This window comes from Macaca mulatta, chromosome 11 (genome assembly GCF_049350105.2).
Source record: "Macaca mulatta isolate MMU2019108-1 chromosome 11, T2T-MMU8v2.0, whole genome shotgun sequence".
In the NCBI taxonomy this organism is placed as follows: Eukaryota; Metazoa; Chordata; class Mammalia; order Primates; family Cercopithecidae; genus Macaca; species Macaca mulatta.
In genome coordinates, this window is record NC_133416.1 from 6730948 (window position 1) to 6756262 (window position 25315).

Here is a 25315-nt window from a genome sequence, read left to right on the forward strand (position 1 = left end):
CGCTAACCTGTTTGAACATTTTAGTAAGTAACTCCACCTCTCCAGGTCTCAGCTTCTCCATACAGTAACATGAAAGTCGTGCAGCACGGCAAAATGAATCCCCAGTTGAAACCAAGAAGAAAAGTGCCTTTCTTGTCAGGAAGGTAAATTTTAAAATGCAGGACTGACTCTCTCTCCACAGTTTTCAGTGGGTCACTTACTAACTATCCACTAGGGAAGACAGCCACCTGCAAAGGCTAGAAAATCCAGGACTAAGGGTTTCTAGAATGCTAAAGGAAGTCACATCCAAAGTTCTGCTTTGAGTTCTCCCCTGTAAGTGGAAGAAGAAGCCGCAGAGAGTCAGTGAAAGCTGGGGAGCCCTAAGCAGATGGTGACAGCCACTTCTCGGGGAATTTCCAGGACACTAAGCAGCATTGGCAAATGGGGAACCAGGCAGCTGCTGGAAGCCAGGAGGGACCCATCTACCCCCAGGCTGCTCCCTCTTCCGGTTGTCCTGGCTTCTAGGAAGGCAGGAAACCCTTGTTCTCAAGAGGAAGGAAGCTTCTTTTTTTTTTTTTTCTTTTGAGACAGAGTCTTGCTCTGTCGCCCAGAGCTCGAGTACAATGGCGCGATCTCCGCTCACTGCAAGCTCCGCCTCCTGGGTTCATGTTATTCTCCTGCCTCAGCCTCCGAAGTAGGTGTGACTACAGGCGTCTGCCACCACGCCCAGCTAATTTTTTGTATTTTTAGTAGAGACGGGATTTCACCTTGTTAGCCAGGATGGTCTTGATCTCCTGACCTCGTGATCTACCCACCTCAGCCTCCCAAGGTGCTGGGATTACAGGTGTGAGCCACCGCGCCCGGCCAGAAGCTTCTTCCTAATGACCCTCCAGGAGGGGAAAGAAACAGACTTCCAGCCCTACCTGAGTCTGAGTCATGGAAACTGCACAATAGCACCAGGTGAGCTTCCGGAGAGGGAGACCGACATCCTCTAGAGCCTCTGGGCTTGCCTAGAATCTGCCTGCAACGAACCTGGCCTTGGGGAGATCATGGGAACAGCCACAAATTGTAAGGAAGAGTGAAGGAGAACATCCAGGTGCTGGTAGGATGGGCAGGTGGGGACACCATGGTAAATAATCCCTAGAGGTCCCAGAGAGGCTACCCTACACTGCAGCTCCCAAGCCTTCTCCATGTCCTTCATTATATCAGCCAAACAGAAACATTTTGTGATGGGAAATTTTTTTGTTAAAAGGCATCGCTGTGGTTAACAGTAATTTCATATCTTTCCAAAGACAAATACATATTTTTATATCTACAACATAGATATTGTAAATAGTCTGCAATTTACTTCTTCCATTACTGCAGGTGACAGAAGGCTGACTGACTTCTCCTATGAGCTGCTGTGTGTTCCTGGTCTCCGTAATGTTCCTAGACAGGCTGGGGTCACCACCACCCAGCAGGAGTTTTCTTAGGCAGGCAATGGATGGTGATCACCATTTAAAGGGAAGGAAGGAAAAATTAGAGAGTGGGAGGACAGAAAATGGTTGGGCGAGAGAGGTGAGATGTGGCGAGACATGCTTTCTCCTTTTCCTTTAAATCTGATGCGGGACTTTTCAGGAAATTAAACACCGAGACTATTAGCATCGGATAGAAAACAGATGAGTTAAGACATCGCAATACTACAGCAGATTCCCTGGGCAGGCAGAGAGAGGACATGTGTAAGCAATCACTGCAGTATTTCTGGAAAAGACCTTTTATGTTTTTAATACTTAACACTTCATAACAGGGACTAATAGGCAGGATAAAAAGAAGCCTGCTCGAAAGGCAACTTGGGGCATGAATGATTTTCCAGACAACAGAGTGGGGGAGGGAAGCTGCTTGAGCTTCAGGCTCCTCATCCCTCCCACCATCGCCCACCCTCCTCTGCTCACTAGAGTTGTTGAAGGTGGGGAGAAGCCAGCAGGAGGATGGCATGAGGGGATCATTGCTGCATCCCCACGGAAGAGGTTGGGGCCACGTTCCTTCCCCTAACGGTAACCTCCAATTTCTAGCTACTTGAACTACAAAGCACAACTGAGCCTCCCTCACATCTATAATTGCTCATCTATAATTTGGGAGTGGCTATACTCCACCTGCCTGCCTAAGAGAAAACAAGAATCACCTCAAGTTGACCCTCCAAAAGCCACAACGGCACGGATCATCACATGTTTTAAGCAAGAACCCTGGATTTGAGGGCTAGAGGTGCTCCGAGCCCCATCTCTGTTTCCTGTGGCTGTGTCATCCAGGCCAAGGTGCTCAAGCCTTCTGTGTCTCCGTTTCTGCACCTATCAGTTAAGGAATTTGGACAGCCAATGTTTCTCAACTGGTGCTGTCTTGCCATGGGAAGATGGGGTGAGAGCTGTGTGGTGGGCGTTAGATATATTTCAGGACAATTGGCATTGTGGCTCTCCAGGCACTAAGTGCAGTAGCAACCACACTCACATTTCCAAATACCTGGGTGGGGGAAACTGCTGCAAAGTAGATAAGCAGGTAAAGAGAACATCTAAGGCACCTCTAGCCACTTCCACACCCACCCGTAGTCTCTCATGCCCAAAGTCCAGGATGCTGCGTGAGGCAGGCTTACCTTCCTGTCATTCATATCGTCCTCTGGACTATTGTATTCACCCTGTGGGAGAAAAAGGGATGCTGGATAAAGCCAATGAAATTACAAGAAACAGGTGCCAAAAGAGAAAGGATTTTCTTTTTTTTTATTTTCTAATATCATTGCTTTTTTTCACTCCCATTTAAGGAAGGTCAAAAGCATGGCATGGTAAGGGGCTGATACTCCATTTTCTTAGCCATCAACACTTGCCACATTTCCTGGGATAACTTCTCACACAAAGATGCGCCCCCCTCATACACTTCAGAGATCAGCCTATGCTCCCTCGTAGCAATGCAATGGCAGAGCTCCAGACCTTAAATGGTTTAGCCCATCATGTGAAAATCACCCGTGCCATGACATGCTCACTCTGTCCATAACTGCAGAACTTAGCAGTGCATACGCCACTGCAAATATGTCAGGAATGAGAAGATTCCCATCAAGAAAATTCCTGCTGGGCAGTCAGGGAGCCCCACCTCAGCAGTCTCACATGGCACTACTGCATGGCAGGTGCCCAAGACCTGACCAGTCTGATGAATAGTGAAGCCATGGAGCATTTAGCTGAAGGACCAGTTACATTCTCATGAGTTGTCTTGAAGAATACCACTGCACTGTGTCATAGGAAGTTCATAACATTATTGTTCATAACATTATCTCCAGTCAAGGAGAGCTTGCATTACAGTCATTCTGTTTTCTTTACTTAACCAAAGCATCGTACAAGGAATTCTGAGAGATTTTCTTCAAAAAAAAATTTGTTTTAAATAATGATCTTTCGTTAATATGTACCTGCATGTTAAGGAGGAATTTCACATCTGCACAAAACTCTCATATACAAAATACCACTTTCAGGCAGCCACAGGTCCGACAGTCCAGGTTAGGGATCACCCAGGCCTTTCAGTCTCCTTCCACCACCATCCACCACCCTCACCCATATCTCCTCCCTTTAATCACCTCATGCCACATCTGTATAGTCACACTTTTGCTAAAAACAAAGCCAGGGAGTACAGGGAAAGCTCAGACAAAGCCCAGTGTATTTTGTCTTCTGGGGAAATCATTGGCGAGACAGTTTGAGATGACTGGCAAAAATCAAACTGGGGATTATTGTCAGCAATGAGCAGTCCAGGGTCAGCCAAGGTATTTTAATGTCATGATTCACTCCTGCCTCACCCTGCAGGTATTCACCCGTTTCATTGCCACTGAAAAGTTGTGGTTTTCAACGTTCTGAAGACTACAGAGAGCACGCTGTTGAAAATGGTACTTACGTCATGAAGAGGGTAGGCAGCCTCATAAATATTGTTTGCAATCAGAGAGTTAATACCTACGGAAGAAAGGGAGATGAAAATAGTAACTCTGGGGCAGGCATTTCTCAACTTAACCCTTGTTTTTTGATAACTATTAAACTCTCACATGCCCCCCAGCTGAGAATCAGTGCATCCTCCTCTATATCAGCCAGGCTAGAACTTTCTGTCAAGCTCTGGTTCTTAGTACAAGAACAATATTTTTTCATTCCCTAAATACAAAATGATGTTTTCACATCAAATATGCTGTCTCAAAGTTTACATTCCTCCTATCTTCAAAGATTCCAGTCATTCCAGTCCAATAACCTTCCACCACCGTCAGGTGCGAATCTCTGTGCTCCATGACCACATAGGAATGAATGGCTGTATGGATCATTTTAATCATGATCTATAAAAGTATGTGTGAGAGCATTCGACTGCACTTTGAGCTCCTTCCTGCTGTTTCACAAGGCAGTGTTGGCTGTGACTGATCTGCCGTCTGGACCATAATATCCCTGAGGTGGGCAGGAAGCAATAGGGCAGTGGTTCTCAAAATGTGGTCTGGGGAACCCTGGGAGTCCTCATGAGGCTTTCAGGGGCCCCTGGAGGCAAAACTATTTTTCTAATAGCACTAAGACATTATTTTCTTTCTCACTCTTCTCTCACAAGTGCATAGTGGGGTGTTGTGGCATGTGCTGCCATCATCCCCTGTGGCTAATGGCATGTGTTTGTGTATTCTGGTACTTTCACAATTTCTCAGCCTTAACTTCTCATGCAGTAAACATTGGTCGACAAAGCCATGCAAACACCCTTTGGGTGTTCCCAATAATTTTTAAAAGTGTGAAGTCACCCTGAGACCAAAAAGTTTGAAAACTATGCAAGAGATTTATGTTTTAATTCCAACAGTGTCTCACACCACTTGCACGTAGCAGACCCTACTAAACAAATGTGAAATGAACAAATGGCTCTGTCCCTCCAACTCCATTATACTCACAACAGAGAACCTTCTGCGCAGCATAAAGTCATCGTTATTTACTTGTTTCATTCTTGGTTTTTTTCAGAGACTATAACGTGGTCTGTGTGTTCTGTCTGAGTCGGGATGGTCTGTCCTGGGTCGCTGGCTTCCAGACGGGAGGGATTATGTCTCACCAACTCGTAGTACCAAGGATCCCGCCATACGAGGATCCACATTTAATCATGGAGGGGGAGGAGAGGGGGAGTTTCTGGTACACAATGATTTCCCTTGTCTCGCACTTACTTTCTGCCCTGAACTGTTCTTTCCAAAGAGACTGTAGACTGTAGTGAGATGAGGAGATAATTGGTTTTGGAGGGAAAGATGTATGATGTCCAAATGCTAAGAAATCTGCATTTGCATGGCTCTGAATAAACGCCGAGGTTGGATAACAAATCTAGACAACATTTACTCATTAAAATTCATGGCTTTCCACCTCCCGCTCCTACCCAATGCCCCACCCACAAGCTTAGAGACCGCAGAGGATCTCAGACAATCCTCTCCCCTCCATCAGCCTCCTCTTCCTCAAACCTCGCCCCCATTTGCCACAGTTCCAGGACATTGGATGGCACAAAGACTATTCTCCGGGCCCCACGTGGGAGCGGAGGCCCATGGGAGGCTGCCAGGGACGCCCGGTAGAAGTGGCCGCTCTTCCAATGAGTTGAGAGCTGAGTGTTTTGGTACTGCTGCGTCACCAAAGGGCCCAGTCCTTTCCTGATTTTAAGTTTCCTCCTTGGCATGCACATAAAACATGAGAAATAACTTTGCGGGGTGAGAGGAGCAGAGGGTGGGGAGAGGGAGTGCAGATGGGGGAAGGGTGCCCTGGAGGTTTGCTGAACTGCAGATTTGTCTGACTCACAAGACTACAATTTCACTCCGAGCATCATTAATCAGTTCAAGAGCCATAACCACAGCAACATGAAGCCACCCTACCATAATCAAAGGGAGGAGTCCCAAGCCGGGAGGGGAGTTTGTGGGAGTTTGTAGTTAAAAAATACAAAGTGCTGTAGGCCTGGATAGAGGCTGAAGCATCACAGGCGGGTAAGGCCCCAGCTAGACCACACCCCAGAACCTACCCAACCCAATCCCTACAGTCACACCCCATGGTTGCCGTGGCAGCTGTATATACCCTGAAGACAGTCCCAAAACTCCAAGGAGAAGTCCAGCAGGTGTTTCACCTACTTAGCTCTTCTGCTAATTCTCAGCTTGACTTTGCACGGTAGCCGAGTGTCTGGAAGCATTAAGCCATTAGACCGATAACCTGAACTCCTGGTCCCAGCTGCCAGATCCTCAGAAATGTCTCAAATTATTGGGACACTAAAGCTATGCACCCTAATCCCCATCTCAAATAAAGCTTCCTGTGCACGGTGCAGCTGGAAGTGGGCAGCTTGCTTCACTTCCAGGACAAGGTTTGCTCATTGTTTTGTGTTCCCCAGAGGCCTGACCTGGGTCAGAGAGCACTCCTCTCACCTGTGTGTCTCACAGCACTTAGCTCACGGCTGGAAACACAGAAGAGATGGCAGCCCTAACAGTCACCGGCCCTGTGGCTGCAGTTATCTCAGTACTCCTCTTGTTCATCGCCTTCCTCACTGCTTCATTGAGCATTCTGTGCTCATGAAGAAACTTTTAAACTCCAGCTGATTGTTCTGTCTCCTAAGACAGAAAGTCAAGGTAAAAGGTCCTTTGCTTTGGAGCAGACTCAAGTTATAAAACCAGAGTTGTCCTAACTCAGATAACCACAGCCCCCAAAATGCTGCAACTGGATGTTTCTCTGCTCCCTCTAGCTGTGTACTCCCTACTTTTCAGGAGGTATCCTATGGGTGATCCCAATCAGTGGCTGCTAGGGGAAAGGAGAAGAAAGTACATTTGAGGAGGAGGAATGGGGCGGGAGAGGCATGCTGAAATTTAAGCATTCATCCACAACTTTACCCAACAACAGGGATTCCTTTGGCCTCCCGGTTCACCCACAGACTTCAGAAACCAAGATTCTACCCCCAAACAAGCATGGAAATCAGTTTAAAACAAGAAGAAAATAATCAAACGTTTTTTAAAAAGAGTCCCTGCTTTGAAAATTGAAATTCTGATTTTTTTCTTTCTTTTCAGCAAAAATGGGCTAATTGGTTCCATCATGCGCCATCCATCTGGCCATAATGGCAAAGTTTTCTTCTTCAGGATTGCATCTATATTCTTTCCTCTCAGCTCTAGACCCAGGGAGAGACAGAGAGACCCAACCTTTTGTCCTATTACTTTCAGGATGGGGGACAGTGAGAAGGAGAAAGCGCTGAGGACATTTTCCCTTCCCTGTCTTCCTTAAGAGGAACAATGTCTCAGCTCAAAGTATAGCCCCTCAGGAGCCCCTCACTGATCCTCAAAGTCGATGTGCCCATGTCCCCTTCAAATCACCAGGTACTTCATGCCTAGTGTTTAGAACTAAAAACTTCCAAAGGAAAAGGCTCATGTTTCCTCCCTGCCCAGCATGGACCACATGTTTGTGCAGCCTGACACAACCAGGCCTAGCACCACAGTCCCACATCCACAGGGGCAGGGCCAAGAAACATGACTGGGGTGGGCTTAGGACTCGGCACCGGTACCTGAAAACACACATTCGTCATACAAAGCTGAGACCTAGCACTGAGCTTCATAGACATATCTGATTTCCTGGACACAAAGGAACAACCAAAGCGCAGAAGTTTATGGTCTACCTCCCAAAGAGAGTCTCATTAAATCTACAAGTGCTGCTCGGTGACAGGGACTGCAGTGCTATTCCCTCCAGGCCAAACTCAAAGGAAACTTTTATCCACCGGGACAGGTACTTAGAGGAATGGGTGCCATACTCCTGAAAACCCATTTGGTTTTGATTCTCCCAAGAACAGGGCCCAGTCCTCCTGGCATTGTGCTTTCATCCCTGCACTCCAGCCGGACGTAAATCTAAACCAGAGCTCCCAGACGGTGCATTTAACAGAGACTATATTTACCCATCACCAAATTGTCTTGACGTGTGCTTAATTACTTAAATGCCTTTAATCCCAAGCCTTTTCTTCTAAGAAAATGTAAACCAGTTCAGCTGGATGAATGATAAACCAGATGTTTACAACACACAACACGGTCTGGCTTTGGTCAAAATAATTAAGACATTGTCTCCTGAGTGGGGAGGGGAGGTGTCCAAAGCATACATTTGTTTAAAGGCTCTGACACCAAAATGTCCATGAAAATATAGTTCCATCAACCTGTAATTTTCTGTCCATGAAAAAGCAACAGTAACTTTCATATGAAGGAGCAAGAAAAGTGTTTACCCTCCTCTGATAAGGTCAGTGAGGCTTGAGTTTCTTTCCATGGCAAACTGCACTAGAAAGTTATTCAATAGTAAAGTCAACTCCCAGGGCTCTCATAACTGACCTTGGGAAAGATGACATTGATTAAGGAGGCATCCTGATCACTCACACACTTCCACCACCATGCAGTACCCAAACTCACAAATATTTTCAGTCTCTGAATGTGGTGGGCATTAATCCATAATCTCGCACTTTCAGGAGTAAATAAGAGGGAAAGGTCGAGTTGTTCCTCTTGAAGTTATGAAAGAATTCTAAAAAGTTTGATCATTAGTCCACCCACACTTTTTTAAGGTCAGCTCCTCCTGCTTTGTCCTTTTATACTAATTTTAAACATCACCCCCCATAAGAGAGAAAGAGAAGGGAAGGAAAGGGCAAGGGAGGGGAAGGGGAGGGGAAGCCAGGGAAGGGCAGGGAAAATGGTGCAGGGTAGGGCAGGGGAGTGGAGGGGAGGCAGGGCAGAGCAGGAGAGGGAAGGGAAGGGGAGGGAAGAAAAGGGAAGGAAAGGGAAGGGAAGGGGGAAGTGGAAGGGGAAGAGAGGGAAGGAGAAGGGAGGGAAGGACAGGGCAGGGGAAAGAAAGGAGAGGAAGGAAGGAAGGGAGGAAGGAAAAAAGGAAGGGAGAAAGGAAGGAAGGAACGAGGAAGGGAGAGAAAGAAGAAAGGAAGGAAGGAAAGAGAAAGGAAAGAAGGAAAGAGAAAGAAAAGAAAAGAAGAAGGAAGGAAGAAGGAAGGAAGAAAGGAAAGAAGGAAGGAAGGAAAAGAGGGAGGGAGGGAAGGAGGAAGGGAGGGAAGACAGTCAAGAGAAAGAAGGAAGGAAGGAAGGAAAGAAGGAAGGAAGGAAGGAAAGAAGGAAGGAAGGAAGGAAAGAAGGAAGGAAAGAAAGAAAGAAAAAGAAAAAGAAAGAAAGAGAAAGAAGAAAGGAAGGAAGAAAGAAGGAAGGAAGGAAAGAGAATGAAGGAAGGAAGGAGAAGGAAGGAAAGGCAAGCAAACAAGCAAGAAGAAAGGAAGAAGGAAGGAAGGAAAGAGAATGAAGGAAAGAAGGAGAAGGAAGGAAGGAAGAAGGAAGGAAGGGCAAGCAAACAAACAAGAAAGAAAGAAAGAAAGAAAGAAAGAAAGAAAGAAAGAAAGAAAGAAAGAAAGAAAGAAAGAAAGAAAGAAAGAAAGAAAGAAAAGAAAAGAAAAGAGGAAGGAAGAGCAAGCAGAGAGAGAGAGAAAGAAAGAAAAGAAAGAAAGAAAGAAAGAAAGAAAGAAAGAAAGAAAGAAAGAAAGAAAGAAAGAGAAAGAAGAGGAAGGAAGGAAGAGCAAGCAGAGAGAGAGAGAGAGAGAGAGAAAGAAAGAAAGAAAGAAAGAAAGAAAGAAAGAAAGAAAGAAAGAAAGAAAGAGAAAGAAAGAAAGAAGGAAGGAAGGAAGGAAGGAAGGAAGGAAGGAAGGAAGGAAGGAAGGAAGGAAGGAAGGAAGGAAGGAAAAAAAGGAAGGGAGGAAAGGAAAAGAAGTTCCAGAGACCTGGCTGGTGGCTAGGGCATTAAAAGGGACTGAATGCCAAATGTGCATACAATACTAGAAAAATCAAAATTAGGCCCTTCACAGATAGACTTGGTTATCTTTGGGTGGTCAGAACCCCAGTGGTCAAATCCCCAGGAGGCAGGAGGCAGAGTGCTTTGCAATACGCTTCATATTCCCAAGTGTAAGCAGGTCACGAAGCCTACGACAACGGTGCACCCTATCTTTATTTTTATGTTTTTCTTTGGTTCACTCTAGAGTTCCTAAAAATCACCTGGGTAGATTATTAAAAATGCAGATCTCGGGACCTTGCCCCACAGATTCTGATTCAGCAAATGTGGCATGGGACCTGGACAGCCAGGGTTTTAGCAAGCACGCCGGGTGATTCTGATGCCAATTCACATGGCACCATCGCCCAAAATCACATGCAAAGAATTGCTACCGGAGTACAAACTTCTTCCAACCATCCTCACCAACTGCTCTGGATGCTCCTTGTTCTCATCTTCCCTTTCACTATAACTGTCTGCTCTCAACCTCTCTGAGGCCTGCAGGCATCATGCAACCCCGAGTACTGGCCACACCCCTGGTACCTGCTCTCTGTGAACCTTCAGGAAAGCCAGTCCCCTCCCTGGGCCTCGTTGGCTCATATGTACAGATCGTGTGGCTCCTTTGAATCACAGTCTGGGAAATGTTAGAGCCAGAAAGAAGCTTAGAGAGCACTGAGAGGCTCCATTTGTTTTATGAGGGGAGAAACAGGCCCAGACAGGGAACATGGCTTGACCGAAGTTTTACAACTTGTTCATCCCAGAGCTGGAACTGGCATCCACTTCTCCAGCCTTGCCAGGCGTGTGCCTATCTTCCACCTTCCCCTTCCAGATCTACTCTCTACTGTCCTCTATCTGACATGAACAGGCTGTGCTCTCTGGCTTCGTACCGCTATCAGCAGTATTGAGACCCGTGGCCTTCTGCCTGAATAGTCACCTGCTCGAGGCCACCTCCTCTACCCGATTCCACATTGCAGTGGCCTCTCTTTCTCTCCATGGGTCTAGGGATGGTAAGAGCTCTGCTATTGTTAATTCCAGGTTACAATGCTGTCCCTGGCATTCCCCAACTCCCTGTCTATCCCTTTGAAATGGTTTATCTGTACATATGCCCACCTTGAATTACCCTAATTGGGGTGTGCTATTTGTTCCTATTGGGACCCAAACTGATTCTCTGGAATTGCCACCACTATGTCTTCTGTGTTATTTGCTTTCCTTGCAAGTATCTGTCTTCTCACAGCCATGTGGCTTGCTCCCTGTTTTCCTCAAATATTACATCAGGAAGACCTTCTCCGACTACTCTATTTAAAATACCTTCCCACTCTCACTTCATTTTCATCTCCTTTATTTGCTTTATTCTTTCTCCTGACCCTTATCCCTACACAACATCCTATCCGTTGTATTTACTTCTTGGTTTATTTTCTGTCTTCCATAACTAGAAAGTAAGCTCCTTAAGGGCAGGAATTTGTGTCTGTTGGATTCACTACTCCATTTCCCAGGTCCAGAACATGAATGTCACATAGTAAGTGCTCAGTAAATATGTGTTGAATGAGTGAATGGATGTTACATTGGGAAGGGCTGAGCTTCCACCTCTTCCAGGAAACTTTTTCCAATAACTTTATCCATTTACTAATTAAATGAGTTAAAAAGCAATGACAAAGAGCCAAGAAACCTAAGTTCTAAATCCAACTCCAAAGTTCTAACTGTGGGTGTGCCAGTTAATCTCTCTGTTGTGAAGTTAATTAACATCTGCTGAAGTTACTTTGCTGGCAGTTTAAAGGATCAAATGATATAATGAGTGTTAAAGTGTTTCGAAAAACATACAACTGCAAGCATGCAAGGAGTTATTACTTTGGTGACAGTAACACCTAATTTATCAGAGGCCTCTTATCTGGTTATCTCAGCTCTCACAACAGAAAACCCAGAAACAAGAAAAAAATAAATGAGCAGCTAAAATAGATTTCACAAAACCTACTTTCTAATGTGACGTCCCTTTACCACAGCAGAATCGTTCAGACCCTCCTGCCACGCATTTTACACTCTCTTTACCCAAAATTCTAACGAGCTTGTTTTTTGTCTCCCACACTGAAAAGCAAACCTGAGACAGCAAAACTCAGGGAGGGAGGTTACCAGAGTCAAGAATTCAAGAAATCAGAGCGATGTGGTGCAAACAATCCTAATAATGCTTTGATAATCCTTGAGAGTACATGAAAATCATTATGTTCTTAATGATGATCTTGAATAATCCAGAAAAATTTTCATATGCCTTTATGTGGAGAATATATGTAGGCATGTTCTACATAAGCAAGCAGGAAATTGTGTGATAGATTTTAGAAAGATTTCTGTATAGAAAGATATTGCTGTAGACAGCAAGAGCTATACCCCTGACAATATTCCCCTTTCACTTTGGTTCAAGGTTAAATTTGCAGTTCAACTGTAGAAACTAGAGGACATTATGGTTTGAATATGTGTTCTATTTTCTTCCTCCTAGTTTTGACATTCTATTTTATTTTCTCTGGTTCTTATTTTTAATTTATTTTTATACTATGTTGTCTTGCTGTTTTTCTTGTAAGCCACCCCAGAAATTTTGTGGAACAAGGCAGGAATATAAATATATCAATACATACTACTTGTATATAGGTTAAAGCTTTGCAAAAGTAGGCATTCAGTAAAAATGTATTGTCTCAAAGAACAAAGAGACATTACTAGATAAATGGGAGAATTTCTAAGTTGTTACTATCTTTAGTATCTTTTCTATTTTCTAATATTTAAATTGGGTACAATGGGAAAGGGAATAAAGCTTTGTCAGTTGGTTGCAAAAGAAATGACCATACAAAAGATAACCCCGAGAGTGAAGGATCAATGAAAACACCTACGATTCCAACTCCAGTCCTGTTCTTTTTCTCTTTCTCTCTTTTTTTTTTTTTTTAATGAGGACACAATCTTCTGGAGAAATATAAGCTGATTCTAGTCACTCATGCTTCTCCTCCACCCCTTATAAGCCAGAAAGAAAGGCAATAAAATCTAAATTTATCCTGTGGCTCAGGCCTCCATATTATCTTGGGGCCTCATGGAGTTATCACATTCCTCATTTTTTTTTTTTGTTTATCTTCTAAATAAGATTGGTAAGTTGGCCAAAGAGCTTAGAGGGCACTTGGTCTTCATAGGCAGAAGTCAACCCACTGGAAATCAGGCCTTTGGTGTTCTCCTCTGCTGAGAAGCGGAGTTCAGTCACATGCCCCCTGTTACAAAGCTAGTAAGTCCTCAAGGGCTACTATGAAGTTAACAGATTCTAAAGACTCAGCCTAACTCCACTCCTAGTCTGTAGCATCCCAAAGGTAGTGGAAATAGGATTATAGCAAGGGTACCCAAGTTCTAGACTCAATTCTGACTCAAGATGCCACCCTGGGCAAGTCACGTATCCTCTTTGTACCCATCTGTAATTGGAGATGATCACTCCTGACATACCTAATATTCCTGGGAGCAATGATTTACGTTAATACTTAGACATACAGAGACATACACATGGGCATTAATTGCCTCCTCCCCTATGTTCCAACTGCACTCTGTACGTATCTCTATTATAGCACCTACCACACTGCCTCATCACAATCTGTTTCCACGTCTGTCTGCATGGCTAAACTAAGAGTCCCTCAAGGGTAGAAATTATGCTAAATTCAGCTTGGCATCCCTCCATTTCTCTAACATCATTTGACACACAGCAGGTGCTCATTAAATGTTTTTTGAATGTCAAAAAGGAAAGACAAAATTATAAATACAACTCAAAAACAACAACAAAATCCTGACATTTGACTTTGAGACATCACCAAAAAACCCTCAGATTCCCACACACACAATAAAAAACATGCGTGTTAAAGCCGAGGGCCTCTAGTCTCCAGTGGCCTTCCAACAACCTGGGGATTGTCCCCCAAAATGAACTTTTGTTTTTAGGACTTTCCAGTTTACAAAACAAACTAACAGCCACTTATTTCATCTTTACAAAAACTCCGCAAGATAGAGATTATAATCCCCATTTTACATAAAAGTAAGCTGAGATGCAGAGAGGTTATTTGTCCATGAACACACATAGTCAGAAACTGACCAGAAACTGCTGTGGGACTAGCAGGCTGGGCATTTTTAAATTAATCCACTCAATCAAATCAACTGAGTAGAATGTGCAAGACAGGCAGTGAGGTGCATTGGGGCATAAAAGATGACTCAGAAACATCTCAAGGACTCACTGCCTTAGGAGTCTAAGCCATGGGTGTAGAAAACAAGCAAGCAAGAGATTTAGTTTGATAAGAGCTCCAAGGAAAGGGCTTTAAGGAAGAATCTGGAGGACAGTGATGTTTGATCTGGGGATAGGCATCACTGAGATTGGGGAAAAACACAGGCAGGACATTCAGGAAAAGGAAACGGCATGAGCAAAGATAGAGAAAATAGTGGTCACATTAACAGGAAGAGGAGTAGGAGAGAGAGGAGAGAAGTGGACATGCTGATTTTGAGGTTCTGGTGAACATCTAAGTGGAGGTATCCATTAAGCAGTTGGAAATGCAAGGCTGCAATTGGTGAGAGAAACAGGAGCAAGAACAGATGGTTGCAAGTCATCTATATAGAGAAAATAGAGTGCAAAAGCCAAAGGAACTTGGAAGCTGACAACATCTAAAATGTGGAATAAGGAAGAAAAATCGAGGAAAATGTGACCCATGAGGGAGAAACAGAAGGACAGCAGTTGAGTAGGTCAACAGCACCGTCCAACAACTATCAGAAGATGGAGGTGCAGTAAAGAAGGCTTGGAAGGATGCAGGAAGTTGTGGAAGATGAAGACTGAAAAGAAAAAAAACATGAACTATGGGAGATGTGATGGTTAATACTGAGTATCAACTTGATTGGATTGCAGGATGTGAAGTGTTAAGCCTGGGTGTGTCTGTGAGGGTGTTGCCAAAGGAGATTCACATTTGAGTCAGTGGACTGGGAAAGGCAGACCCACCGTTAACCTGGGTGGGCACCATCTAATCAGCTGCCAGTGCGGCTACAACATAAAACAGACAGAAAAACATGAAAAGGCTATACTGGCCTGCATCTTTCTCCTGTGCTGGGCCCTTCCTGCCCTCAAATGTCAGACTCCAAGTTCTTCAGTTTTGGGACTCAGACTGGCTTTCCTTGCTCCTCAGCTCATGGGAGCTTGTGATCAAGTTAGTTAATACTATATATATACCCTATTAGTTCTGTCCCTCTAGAGAACACTAATACACATTTTCTACCAGGAGGGGTTCTAGAGGAACAGAATATTAAGGATGGAGTTCTTTCATTGGTTTTTGGGTTTCTGGAGTGGCTGCTTAGCATTAGACCCCAAAATGCTAAGGACTCTACTTCCAATAGTATGGAGAACACTGATAGTCCTTGGCATGAGCTGTTTAGAGAGTTATGCAAAATAAATGCATTTGACACTCTTGATTCACTGCTCACGAGAGGCAAGGAGTTTAGTGACTCTATACATAATACCTTTGACCATATGCAAGGAACCAAGGAACATAATGAAGCTGGTTGGTTGCTCCTAAGTTCAGTGGACCAAGTGATGAAAGAAAATGATGAACTCAGGGATTCTAACGCCCAACTTGAGAAGCAGATTCTGAGCATCAAATCTGCTAAGATTGCCCTGAGTGACAGTTTTATCTCCTGTAAAGAAAGAGCTGAAATTGTGGAAAAATAGACACAAGCTCTTATCATGCAAGTGGCTGACCTGCAATGAAAGGTGCATTCACAGCCTCGCCGGGTGTCTATTGTTAAAGTGAGGGCACTGATTGCAAAAGAATGAGAGGCAACAGTGATGGCCTTCACTGAGGCAGTTGCCAGGCAAGAAAATGTTGATTCTCCTCAAGAGCCACCCCCAACACCCCTGTTTGCTTCTAGACCTATAAATAGACTAAAGCCCCAGTGGGCCCTTAGAGGTGAGGTTGACAGTATGACCCATGAGAAGTTGCACTACACTCAAAAATAACTGCTTGAGTTTTCTAATTTACATAAACAGAAATCTGGATAACAGGCATGGGAATGGATATTAAGGATATGGGATAATGGTGGAAGGAACACAGAGTGGGATCAGGCTGAATTTATTGATTTGGGCTCATTAAGTAGGGACTCTGCATTTAATGTTGCAGCCCAGGGAGTTAAAAGGGATTCTAATAGTTTATTCGCTTGGTTAGCTGAAATATGGATTAAAACATGGCCCACTGTGGCAAGCTGAAAATGCCTGATCTCCCTCAGTTTAATGTAGAGGAAGAGATCCAAAGGGTTAGGGAGATTGGGATGATGGAGTGGATTAGTTACTTCAGACCTACTCATCGCAGCTGGGAAGTCCAGAAGATATACCCTTGACCAATGCCTTGTAAAATATATTTGTGAGGGCAGCACCTGCATCTCTGAAGGGCCCTGTAATTGCTCTTCTCTGTATGTCAGATCTAACAGTGGGAACCACAGTCACTCAACTACAAAATTTAAATACAATGGGAATAATTGGATCCGGAGGTGACAGGGGCCAAGTGGCAGCACTCAACCATCAAAGGCAAAGTGGGCGTAGCTACCATAGTGGACAGCAGAGACAAAGCAGCAATCAGAATAGTCTGACTCATGTAGAGCTCTGGCATTGGTTTATTAATCACAGTGTTCCTAGAACTGAAATTTATAGGAAGCCTACTGCATTCCTACTTAATTTATATAAGCAGAAAACTTCTAGGTCAAATGGACAAAAGACTAATTTGAATTATAAAAACAGAGAATCATGGCCCATCAATCAACTTCCGGAATTACAGACCCAGAACCCCTTGATTGAAGGGGAGGTTGGGTCCCCTTGAAGAAGGACCCCACTACACTACTAATAATTTATGCTGTTAATCTTTCTCTTACCCTTCCCCAAAGAGACCTCCAGCCTTTTATCAGAGTAACTGTGCATTGGGGTAACTGTGCACTGGGGAAAGGGATATGATCAGATATTTCAGGGACTACTGGTCATTGGCTCTGAGCTGACGTTGATTCCAGGGGACCCAAAACATCATTGTGATCCTCAAGTTAAAGGAAGGACTTATGGAGGTCAGATAATTAATGGAGTTTTAGGTCAGGTCTGACTTACAGTGGGTCCAGTGGGTCCGCAGACTAATCCTGTGGTCATTTCCCCAGTGCCAGAATGCATAATTAGCACAGAAATACTTAGCAGCTGGCAGAACCCCCACATTGGCTCCCTGACTGGTAGGGTGAGGGCTACTATGGTGGGAAAGGCCAAATGGAAGCCATAGAGCTGCCTCTACCTAGAAAAACAGTAAATCAAAAACAATATTGCATCCATGGAGGGTCTGCAGAGATTAGTGCCACCATCAAGGACTTGAAAGACACAGGGGTGGTGATTCCCACCACATCCCTCTTCAACTCTCCCATTTGGCCTGTGCAGAAGACAGATGGATCTTGGAGAATAACAGTGGATTACTATAAGCTTAACCAAGTGGTGACTTTAATTGTAGCTTCTGTACCAGATGTGGTTTCATTGCTTGAGTAAATTAACACATCTTCTGGTACCTGGTATGCAGCCATTGACTTGGCAAATGCCTTTTCCTCCATTCCTGTCCATAAGGCCCACCAGAAGCAATTTGCCTTCGGCTGGCAAGGCCATTAATATACTTTGACTGTCCTACCTCAGGGGTATATAAACTCTCCGACTTTGTGTCATAATCTTATGTGGAGAGACCTTGATCACTTTTTGCTTCCACAAGATATCACGCTGGTCCATTACATTGATGACATTAAGCTGACTGGATCCAGTGAGCAAGAAGCAGCAAACACACCGGACTTATTGGTGAGACATTTGCATGCCAGGGGATGGGAAATAAATCTGACTAAAAATCAGGGACCTTCTACCTCAGTAAAATTTCTAGGAGTCCAGTGGTGTGGGGTCTGCCAAGATATTCCTTCTAAGGTGAAGGATTGGCTGCTGCATTTAGCCCCTTTTACAACCAAGAAAGAGGCACAACATGTAGTGGGACTATTTGGATTTTGGAGGCAGCACATTCATTTGGATGTGTTACTCCGGCCCATTTATCAAGTGACATGAAAGGCTGCCAGTTTTGAGTGGGGTCCAGAATAGGAGAAGGCTCTGCAATAGGTCCAGGCTGCTGTGCAAGCTGCTGTCACTTAGGCCACAGGACCCAGCAGATCCAATGGTGCTTGAGGTGTCAGTCACAGATAGGGATGCTGTTTGGAGCCTTTGGCAGGTGAATCACAGCGCAGGCCTCTAGGATATTGGAGCAAGGCCCTGCCATCTTCTGCAGATAACTGCTCTCCTTTTGAGAGACAGCTCTTGGCCTGTTACAGGGCTTTGATAGAAACTGAACACTTGACTATGGGTCATAAAGTCACCATGGCACCTGAACTGCCTATCATGAACTGGGTGCTTTCTGACCCATCTAACCATAAAGTGGGTCATGCACAGCAGCATTCCATCATCAAATGGAAGTGGTATATACGTGATTGGGCTCAAGCAGGTCCTGATCGCACAAGTAAGTTACATGAGGAAGTGGCTCAAATGCTCATGGTCTCCACTCCTGCCACCCTGTCTTCTCTTCCCCAGTCTACACCAATGGCCTCATGGAGAGCTCCCCATGATCAGTTGACAGAAGAAGACAAGACTCGGGCCTGATTCACATATGGTTCTGCACAATATGCAGGCACCACCCGAAAGTGGACAGCTGCAGCACTACAGCTCCTTTCTAGGACATCCCTGAAGGACAGCAGTGAAGGGAAATCTTCCCAGTGGGCACTTCGAGTAGTGCATCTGGTTGTGCATATTGCATGCAAGGAGAAATGGCCAGATGTGCAATATATACTGATTCATGGGCTGCAGCCACTGGTTTGGCTGGATGGTCAGGGACTTGGAAGAAGCAGGATTGGAAAATTGGTGACAAAGAAATTTGGGGAAGAGGTATGTGGGTGGGCCTCTCTGAATGGTCAAAAACTGTGAAGATATTTGTATCCCATGTGAGTGTTCACCAGCGGGTGACCTCAGCAGTGGAGTGGATAGGATGACCTATTCTGTGGACACCACTCAGCCTCTTTCCCCAGCCAGCCCATCATTGCTCAATGGGCCCATGAACCAAGTGGCCATGGTGGCAGGGATGGAGGTTACACATGGGCTTAGCAACATGGACTTCCACTCACCAAGGCTGACCTGGCTACACTGCTGAGTTCCCAATTTGCCAGCAGCAGAGACCAACACTGAGCCCTAAATATGGCACCATTCCTGGGGGTGATCAACCAGCTACATGATGGCAGGTTGATTATTTTGGACCTCTTCCATCATGGAAAGGGCAGAGGTTTGTCCTCACTGGAACAGACACTTACTGAGGATATGGGTTTTCCTATCCTGCACGCAATGCTTCTGCCAAGACTACTGTATTAGTCCATTTACATACTGCTGATAAAGACATACCTGAGACTGGGAAGAAAAAGAGGTTTAATTAGACTTACAGTTCCACGTGGTTGGGGAGGCCTCAGAATCATGGAGGGTGGCACTTCTTACATGGCAGTGGCAAGAGAGAAAGAGGAAGAAACAAAAGCAGAAGCCCCTGATAAACCCATCAGATCTGATGAGACTTATTCACTATCACGAGAATAGCATGGGGAAGAACAGCCCCCATGATTCAATTACCCACCCTGGGTACCTCCCACAACACATGGGAATTCTGGGAGATACAATTCAAGTTGAGATTTGCGGGGGGACACAGCCAAACCATATCATTCCACCCCGGCCCCTCCAAATCTCATGTCCTCACATTTCAAAATCAATCATGCCTTCCCAACAGTCCTCCAAAGTCTTAACTCATTTCAGCATTAGCCCAAAAGTCCACAGTCCAAAGTCTCATCTGAGACAACGCAAGTCCCTTCCGCCTACGAGCCTGTAAAAATCAAAAGCACGCTAGTTGCTTCCAAGATACAATGGGGTATAGGTATTAGGTAAATACAGCCATTCCACATGGGAGAAATTGGCCAAAACAAAGGGGTTGCAGGGCCCATGCAAATCCGAAATCAAGCAGGGCAGTAAAATTTTAACGCTCCAAAGTGATCTCCTTTGACTCTGGGTCACGCTGATGCAAGAGGTTGGTTCCCATGGTCTTAGGCAGCTGCACCCCTGTGGCTTTGCAGGGTGCAGCCTCCCTCCGGGCTGCTTTCATGGACTGGCATTGAGTGTCTGCAGCTTTTCCAGGCACACAGTGTAAGCTGTCAGTGGATCTACTATTCTGGGTTCTGGAGGAGGGTGGCCCTCTTCTCATAGCTCCATTAGGCAGTGCCCCAGGAGGGACTCTGTGTGGGAGCTTCAACCCCACAATTCCCCTCCACACTGCCCTAGCAGAGGTTCTCCATGAGGGCCCCACCCCTGCAGCAAACTTTTGCCTGCACATCCAGGCACTTCCATACATCTTCTGAAATCTAGGCAGAGGTTCCCAAACCTCAATTCTTGACTTCTGTGCACCCGCAGGCTCAACACCACATGGAAGCTGCCAAAGCTTGGGGCTTCCATCCTCTGAAGCCACAGCCTGAGCTGTATATTGGCCCCTTTTAACCACAGCTGGAGCGGCTGGAACACAGGGCACCAAGTCCCTAGGCTGCACACAGTACAGGGACCCTGGGCCCAGCCCATGAAACCACTTTTTCCTCCTGAGCCTCTGGGTCTGTGATGGGAGAAGCTGCCGTGAAGGTCCCTGACATGGCCTGGAGACATTTTCCCCATGGTCTTGGTGATTAACATTAGGTTCCTTGCTACTTATGCAAATTTCTGTAGCCAGTTTGAATTTGTCCCCAGAAAAATGGATTTTTCTTTTCTATCATATAGTCAGGCTGCAAATTTTCCAAACTTTTATGTTCTGCTTCCCTTATAAAACTGAATGCTTTTAACAGCACCCAAGTCACCTCTTGAATGTTTGGCTGCTTAGAAATTTCTTCTGCCATATACCCTAAATCATCTTTGTCAAGTTCATAGTTCTACAAGTATCTAGGGCAGGGGCAAAATGCCACCAGTCTCTGCTAAAACATAACAAGAGTCACCTTCACACCAGTTCCCGACAAGTTCCTCACCTCCATCTGAGACCACTGCAGCCTGGACCTTATTGTCCATATTGTTATCAGCATTTTGAGCAAAGCCATTCAACAAGTCTCTAGGAAGTTCCAAACTTTCCCACATTTTCCTGTCTTCTTCTGAACCCTCCAAACTATTCCAACCTCTGCCTATTACCCAGTTCTAATGTTGCATCCACATTTTTCGGGTATCTTTTCAGCAACGCCCCACTCTATTGGTACCAATTTACTGTAATAAGCATTACATGGGGAGCTCCCCACAAGGCCATTGGTGTAGACTGGGAAAGTAATGCTGCTGATAAAGACATACCCGAGACTGGGAAGAAAAAGGACTTACAGTTCCACATGGCTGGGAGGCCTCAGAATCATGGTGGGAGGTGAAAGGCTCTTCTTACATGGTGTCAGCAAGAGAGAATGAGGAAGAAGCAAAAGTGGAAACCCCTGATAAACCCATCAGATCTCGTGAGACTTATTCACTATCACAAGAATAGCATGGGAAAGAACAGCCCCCATGATTGAATTACCTCCCCCTGGGTGCCTCCCACAACACGTGGGAATTCTGGGAGATACAATTCAAGTCGAGATTTGGCAGGGGGACACAGTCAAACCATATCAACTACCATCCGTGGACTCACAGAATATCTTATCCACCATCATGGTATTCCACACAGCATTGCCTCTGACCAAGGCACTCACTTTACAGCTAAAGAAGTGTGGCAGTGGACTCATGCTCATGGAATTCACTGGTCTTACCATGTTCCCCATCATCCTGAAGCAGCTGGATTGACAGAACGGTGGAATGGCCTTTTGAAGTCACAATTACAACACTAACTAGGTGACAATACTTTGCTGGACTGGGACAAAGTTCCCCAGAAGGCCATGTGTGCTCTGAATCAGCATCCAATAAACGGTACTGTTTCTCCCATAGCCAGGATTCACAGGTCCAGGAATCAAGGCACTGAAGTGGAAGTGGCACCACTCACCATCACCCCTAGTGATCCACTAGCAAAATTTCTGCTTCCTGTTCCCACAGCATTACGTTCCGCCGGCCTAGACATCTTAGTTTCAGAGGGAGGAATGATGTCACCAGGAAACACAATAATTCCATTAAACTAGAAGTTAAGATTGCCACCTGGCCACTTCGGGCTCCTCCTACCTTTAAGGCGACACGCTAAGGAGGGAATTACAGTGTTGGCTGGGGTGACTGACCCAGACTATCATGATGAAATCAGTCTACTACTCCACAACAGATGTAAGGAACAGTACGCATGGAAGACAGGAGATCCATTAGGGCGTTTCTTAGTATTACCATGCCCTGTGATTAAGGTCAATGGGAAATAACAGCAGCCCAATCCAGGCAGGACTGCAAATGGCCCAGGCCCCTCAGGAACGGTTTGGGTCACTCCACCAGGAAAAAAACCATGACCTGCTGAGGTGCTTGCTGAAGGCAAAGGGAATACAGAATGTTTAGTAGAAGAAGGTACTCATCAATACCAGCTATGACCACATGACCAGCTGCAGAAACGAGGACTGTAATTGTCATGAGTATTTCCTCCTTCTTTTGCTAACAACATGTTTGTGCATGTATACACTTGCACTAAGAAATAACTTCATTTCCTTTTTCCTTTATCAAGTGACATAAGATTTACTGACCTCATATCAGCATTTGGGTAGTGTTAATTTCATGTAATAGTATTTGGATTAGGGATGGGTGCATTTCCAGTTGTATGAATGATAGCTGTATTATGTTAGGTATAATTATGACCTTATTATTGCCTTTATTTGAAGATTATGTATGATCTCAGATGCGTATGGGTTCAGGTTGACAATGGGTGGACTTGTGATGGTTAATACTGAGTGTCAACTTGATTGGATTGAAAGATGCTAAGTACTGATCCTGGGTGTGTCTGTGAGGGTGTTGCCAAAGGAGATTAACATTTGAGTCAGGGGGCTAATGCTTAATAAATATATAAATTTTATATATATATAATATATATTTTATATATATGTAATATATTTTATATATATATATTTTATATATATATAACATTTCTCTGTTTTTTAGGCTAATTCCCTCACCCACTTACTCAGCCTCGCCTCATCAGCACCGTGTTCCGGACAAATAACATAACATGGAAGGTCTGAGTTTAAAAAGTACATTGTTATTTGGAATCTTGTAGCAAGATGAATATATCAAAGCAAACGTAAGCAAACATAATTGCCCTGTTGAGAGGTTAAGCACTATTCTAAAAAGACTATCGTGGCATAACACCCATTCAGATTCCTTCTCCAGCACTGTGCCCTGGGTACCCAGGCACACTCTCAAGCCCCACAACACGCTCTCAAATACTAGCTAGCTAACATCATCATTATCGTTGTCATTCCTGAGCCTGATCACCTCCTCTATTCAGTAGACAGGACTCCAAATGACTTTGAACGCTTTTCAACCTAAAGCTGCCTCAAAAGCCAGATTTGCCAATCCCAAAGCGCATTCTGAAGACGGCTCTCCCAAAGCTGTCAGAAGCCGCTTGGAGATGGCAGCACCTTGGGAACAAGGGTTCAACATGCAAGAATGATTCCTGTGCAGAAGTGTTTGTGTGTGACGTTTTGGCACATTTCTCCAAAAACCAGTCTCAGGGGGTTACGGGCACAGCTCACATTGTACCTGGGCCGTCACAGATGTCTTCCACACAATCCATCAGGATCTGGACGGCCTGCCTTATACTGCCTGCCTTATACTTGGTCCCAAATGCTTCCAAGACAATTACCCTAATATTTAAGAAACAAACCACAGGGCAAACAGATTCAGCCAGATACAGTGAGAAGACTGCTGAGGCTCACTCAGACTTAGCCATCACGTGCTGTGTGGGCTCAGGGCAGTTATGCACCCTCTCTGGCGGTTCATCTCTTCTTACATAATATGAGGAGGTTGGACTAAAGGACCTCTAAGATGCTTTTCTTGGGTTATTAAAAACTATTCGAAATGTTGAAAAACAGAGGAGCCGCAGAATTATCCCGATACAGTGGCAGGTGTGGGCGGTACGGGGAAAAGAGAAAGAGAAAGCCGGGAGACCTGGGATGAAGGCCTAGGAGAAGCTACAACAGCCTGGGAGCAGCCCCACTGAGAAACGGGACCCCCACTGCTCCTGGGGCCAAGGCAGGCTTCTCAGCCTAAGCTAAGCAGCCTCTCCGTGGGGGGCATTTGTTTGCTTTGTTCTTTGCTGCCCACCAAGGGAGCTGTTGAAAGCACAGGGAGGGGGCCACCTCAGCACCCGTCAGCACCCTGCCCGCGGGCTGGGGTCCTTACCCATCGTGTTGTTGGCTCGGGAGCAGGCTGTGCGCTTCAGGATCTCGTGCACCTAAAAGGGGACGACAGCAGAGCTGTGAGCGCCTCGTTCCCCCCGCCCTCCACCGTGCGTCACCCTCACCACTGCCTTGCAGGGGCGGGAGACGCCCGGGCCCGTTTGCAGTGAGGGCTAAGCCAAGCAGGTGCCTGGCTCATGGGCGGCACATCAACCCCACTCAGACTTGAGGACTTTGAGGAAACAAGGGATGTAACCCCCCTGCACCACATCCCCCGCCCCTTCGCCCCACCCTGAGAAAAACAAATGAATAAAAGGCTAGAAATGGACTGCAGTTACAGGAGGTAAGGAAAACAGAGGAGCCCACCCCGGACCACATAGCCTGGCTCTGTGGGGTAGGGGACAGTGTCTGCCGCCCACGTCGGGGAACCTCAGGAAAGGCGGGGTTCTGTCTGGTGGGTCCCGGGGAGGGGCAGGCCCCCTCCCCCAGCCTGGAGCCCGGCTGACGGGGAGAACCAGTGTGGTGGCAGAGAGCTCCGGAGGTAGGTGCAGAGGGTCCTGAGCAAACGTCAGGAGGGTCAGCTTGCGTCTGTAATGGGGCCATCTAGCGGAGCTGCTCGGGAGACCAGCCAGGCCGTGCACAGGGAAGCACTCTGAAACAGCAAAGGAGCTACCTCTATGTTGGTCACTGATGTCTTTATTTCGTGGTTTTTTCCTGGGTCCTCATCCTGCCTCCCTGATCAGAGCATATCATACACTTCCTTGAAGATTCATGTCTTAGAGCACCGTCCTAGGCACACAGCAGCTGCCAACTCAGTGGCTTTGCCTGCCTGAAGCCCTACGTGCCCAAAACAGCCTACAGAATCCTCTGGCCTATGGGACCTGCAGGGGACTCTGTTTCTTACATGGGAGGAAAGGGGTGCTTCCCACAAAAGAATCAGGGAGGGACAAGCCTATGCCAGTCTATAAAGAGATGCCCAGCAATGAAGTCTGCCTTGCAACAAAAAGCTGAGGTGCTCAGACACCCACAAAGAAGCAGGCATAGGGGAGACATCCACAGATGAGGGTGAGGTCCTCCAGCCAAAGTCCAGGGCAGAATAGATCTCAGGACAAAACTCA

The 25315-nt window shown here is 45.7% G+C and overlaps 1 protein-coding gene across 5 annotated transcripts in view; it reads right to left on the reverse strand.

Annotated features, from left to right (window-relative positions):
- Positions 1-25315, reverse strand: part of ANO2 (anoctamin 2) — a 393019-nt gene that overhangs the window by 250599 nt on the left and 117105 nt on the right. For all 5 annotated transcript variants that reach the window (XM_077953328.1, XM_077953330.1, XM_028829182.2 and 2 more), the window contains 3 exons: positions 24202-24253; positions 3880-3935; positions 2603-2644 (listed from right to left, as the gene is read on the reverse strand). In XM_077953328.1, the coding sequence (XP_077809454.1) occupies positions 2603-2644; positions 3880-3935; positions 24202-24253 (150 nt within the window). The remainder of the gene's footprint in view (positions 1-2602; positions 2645-3879; positions 3936-24201; positions 24254-25315) is intronic.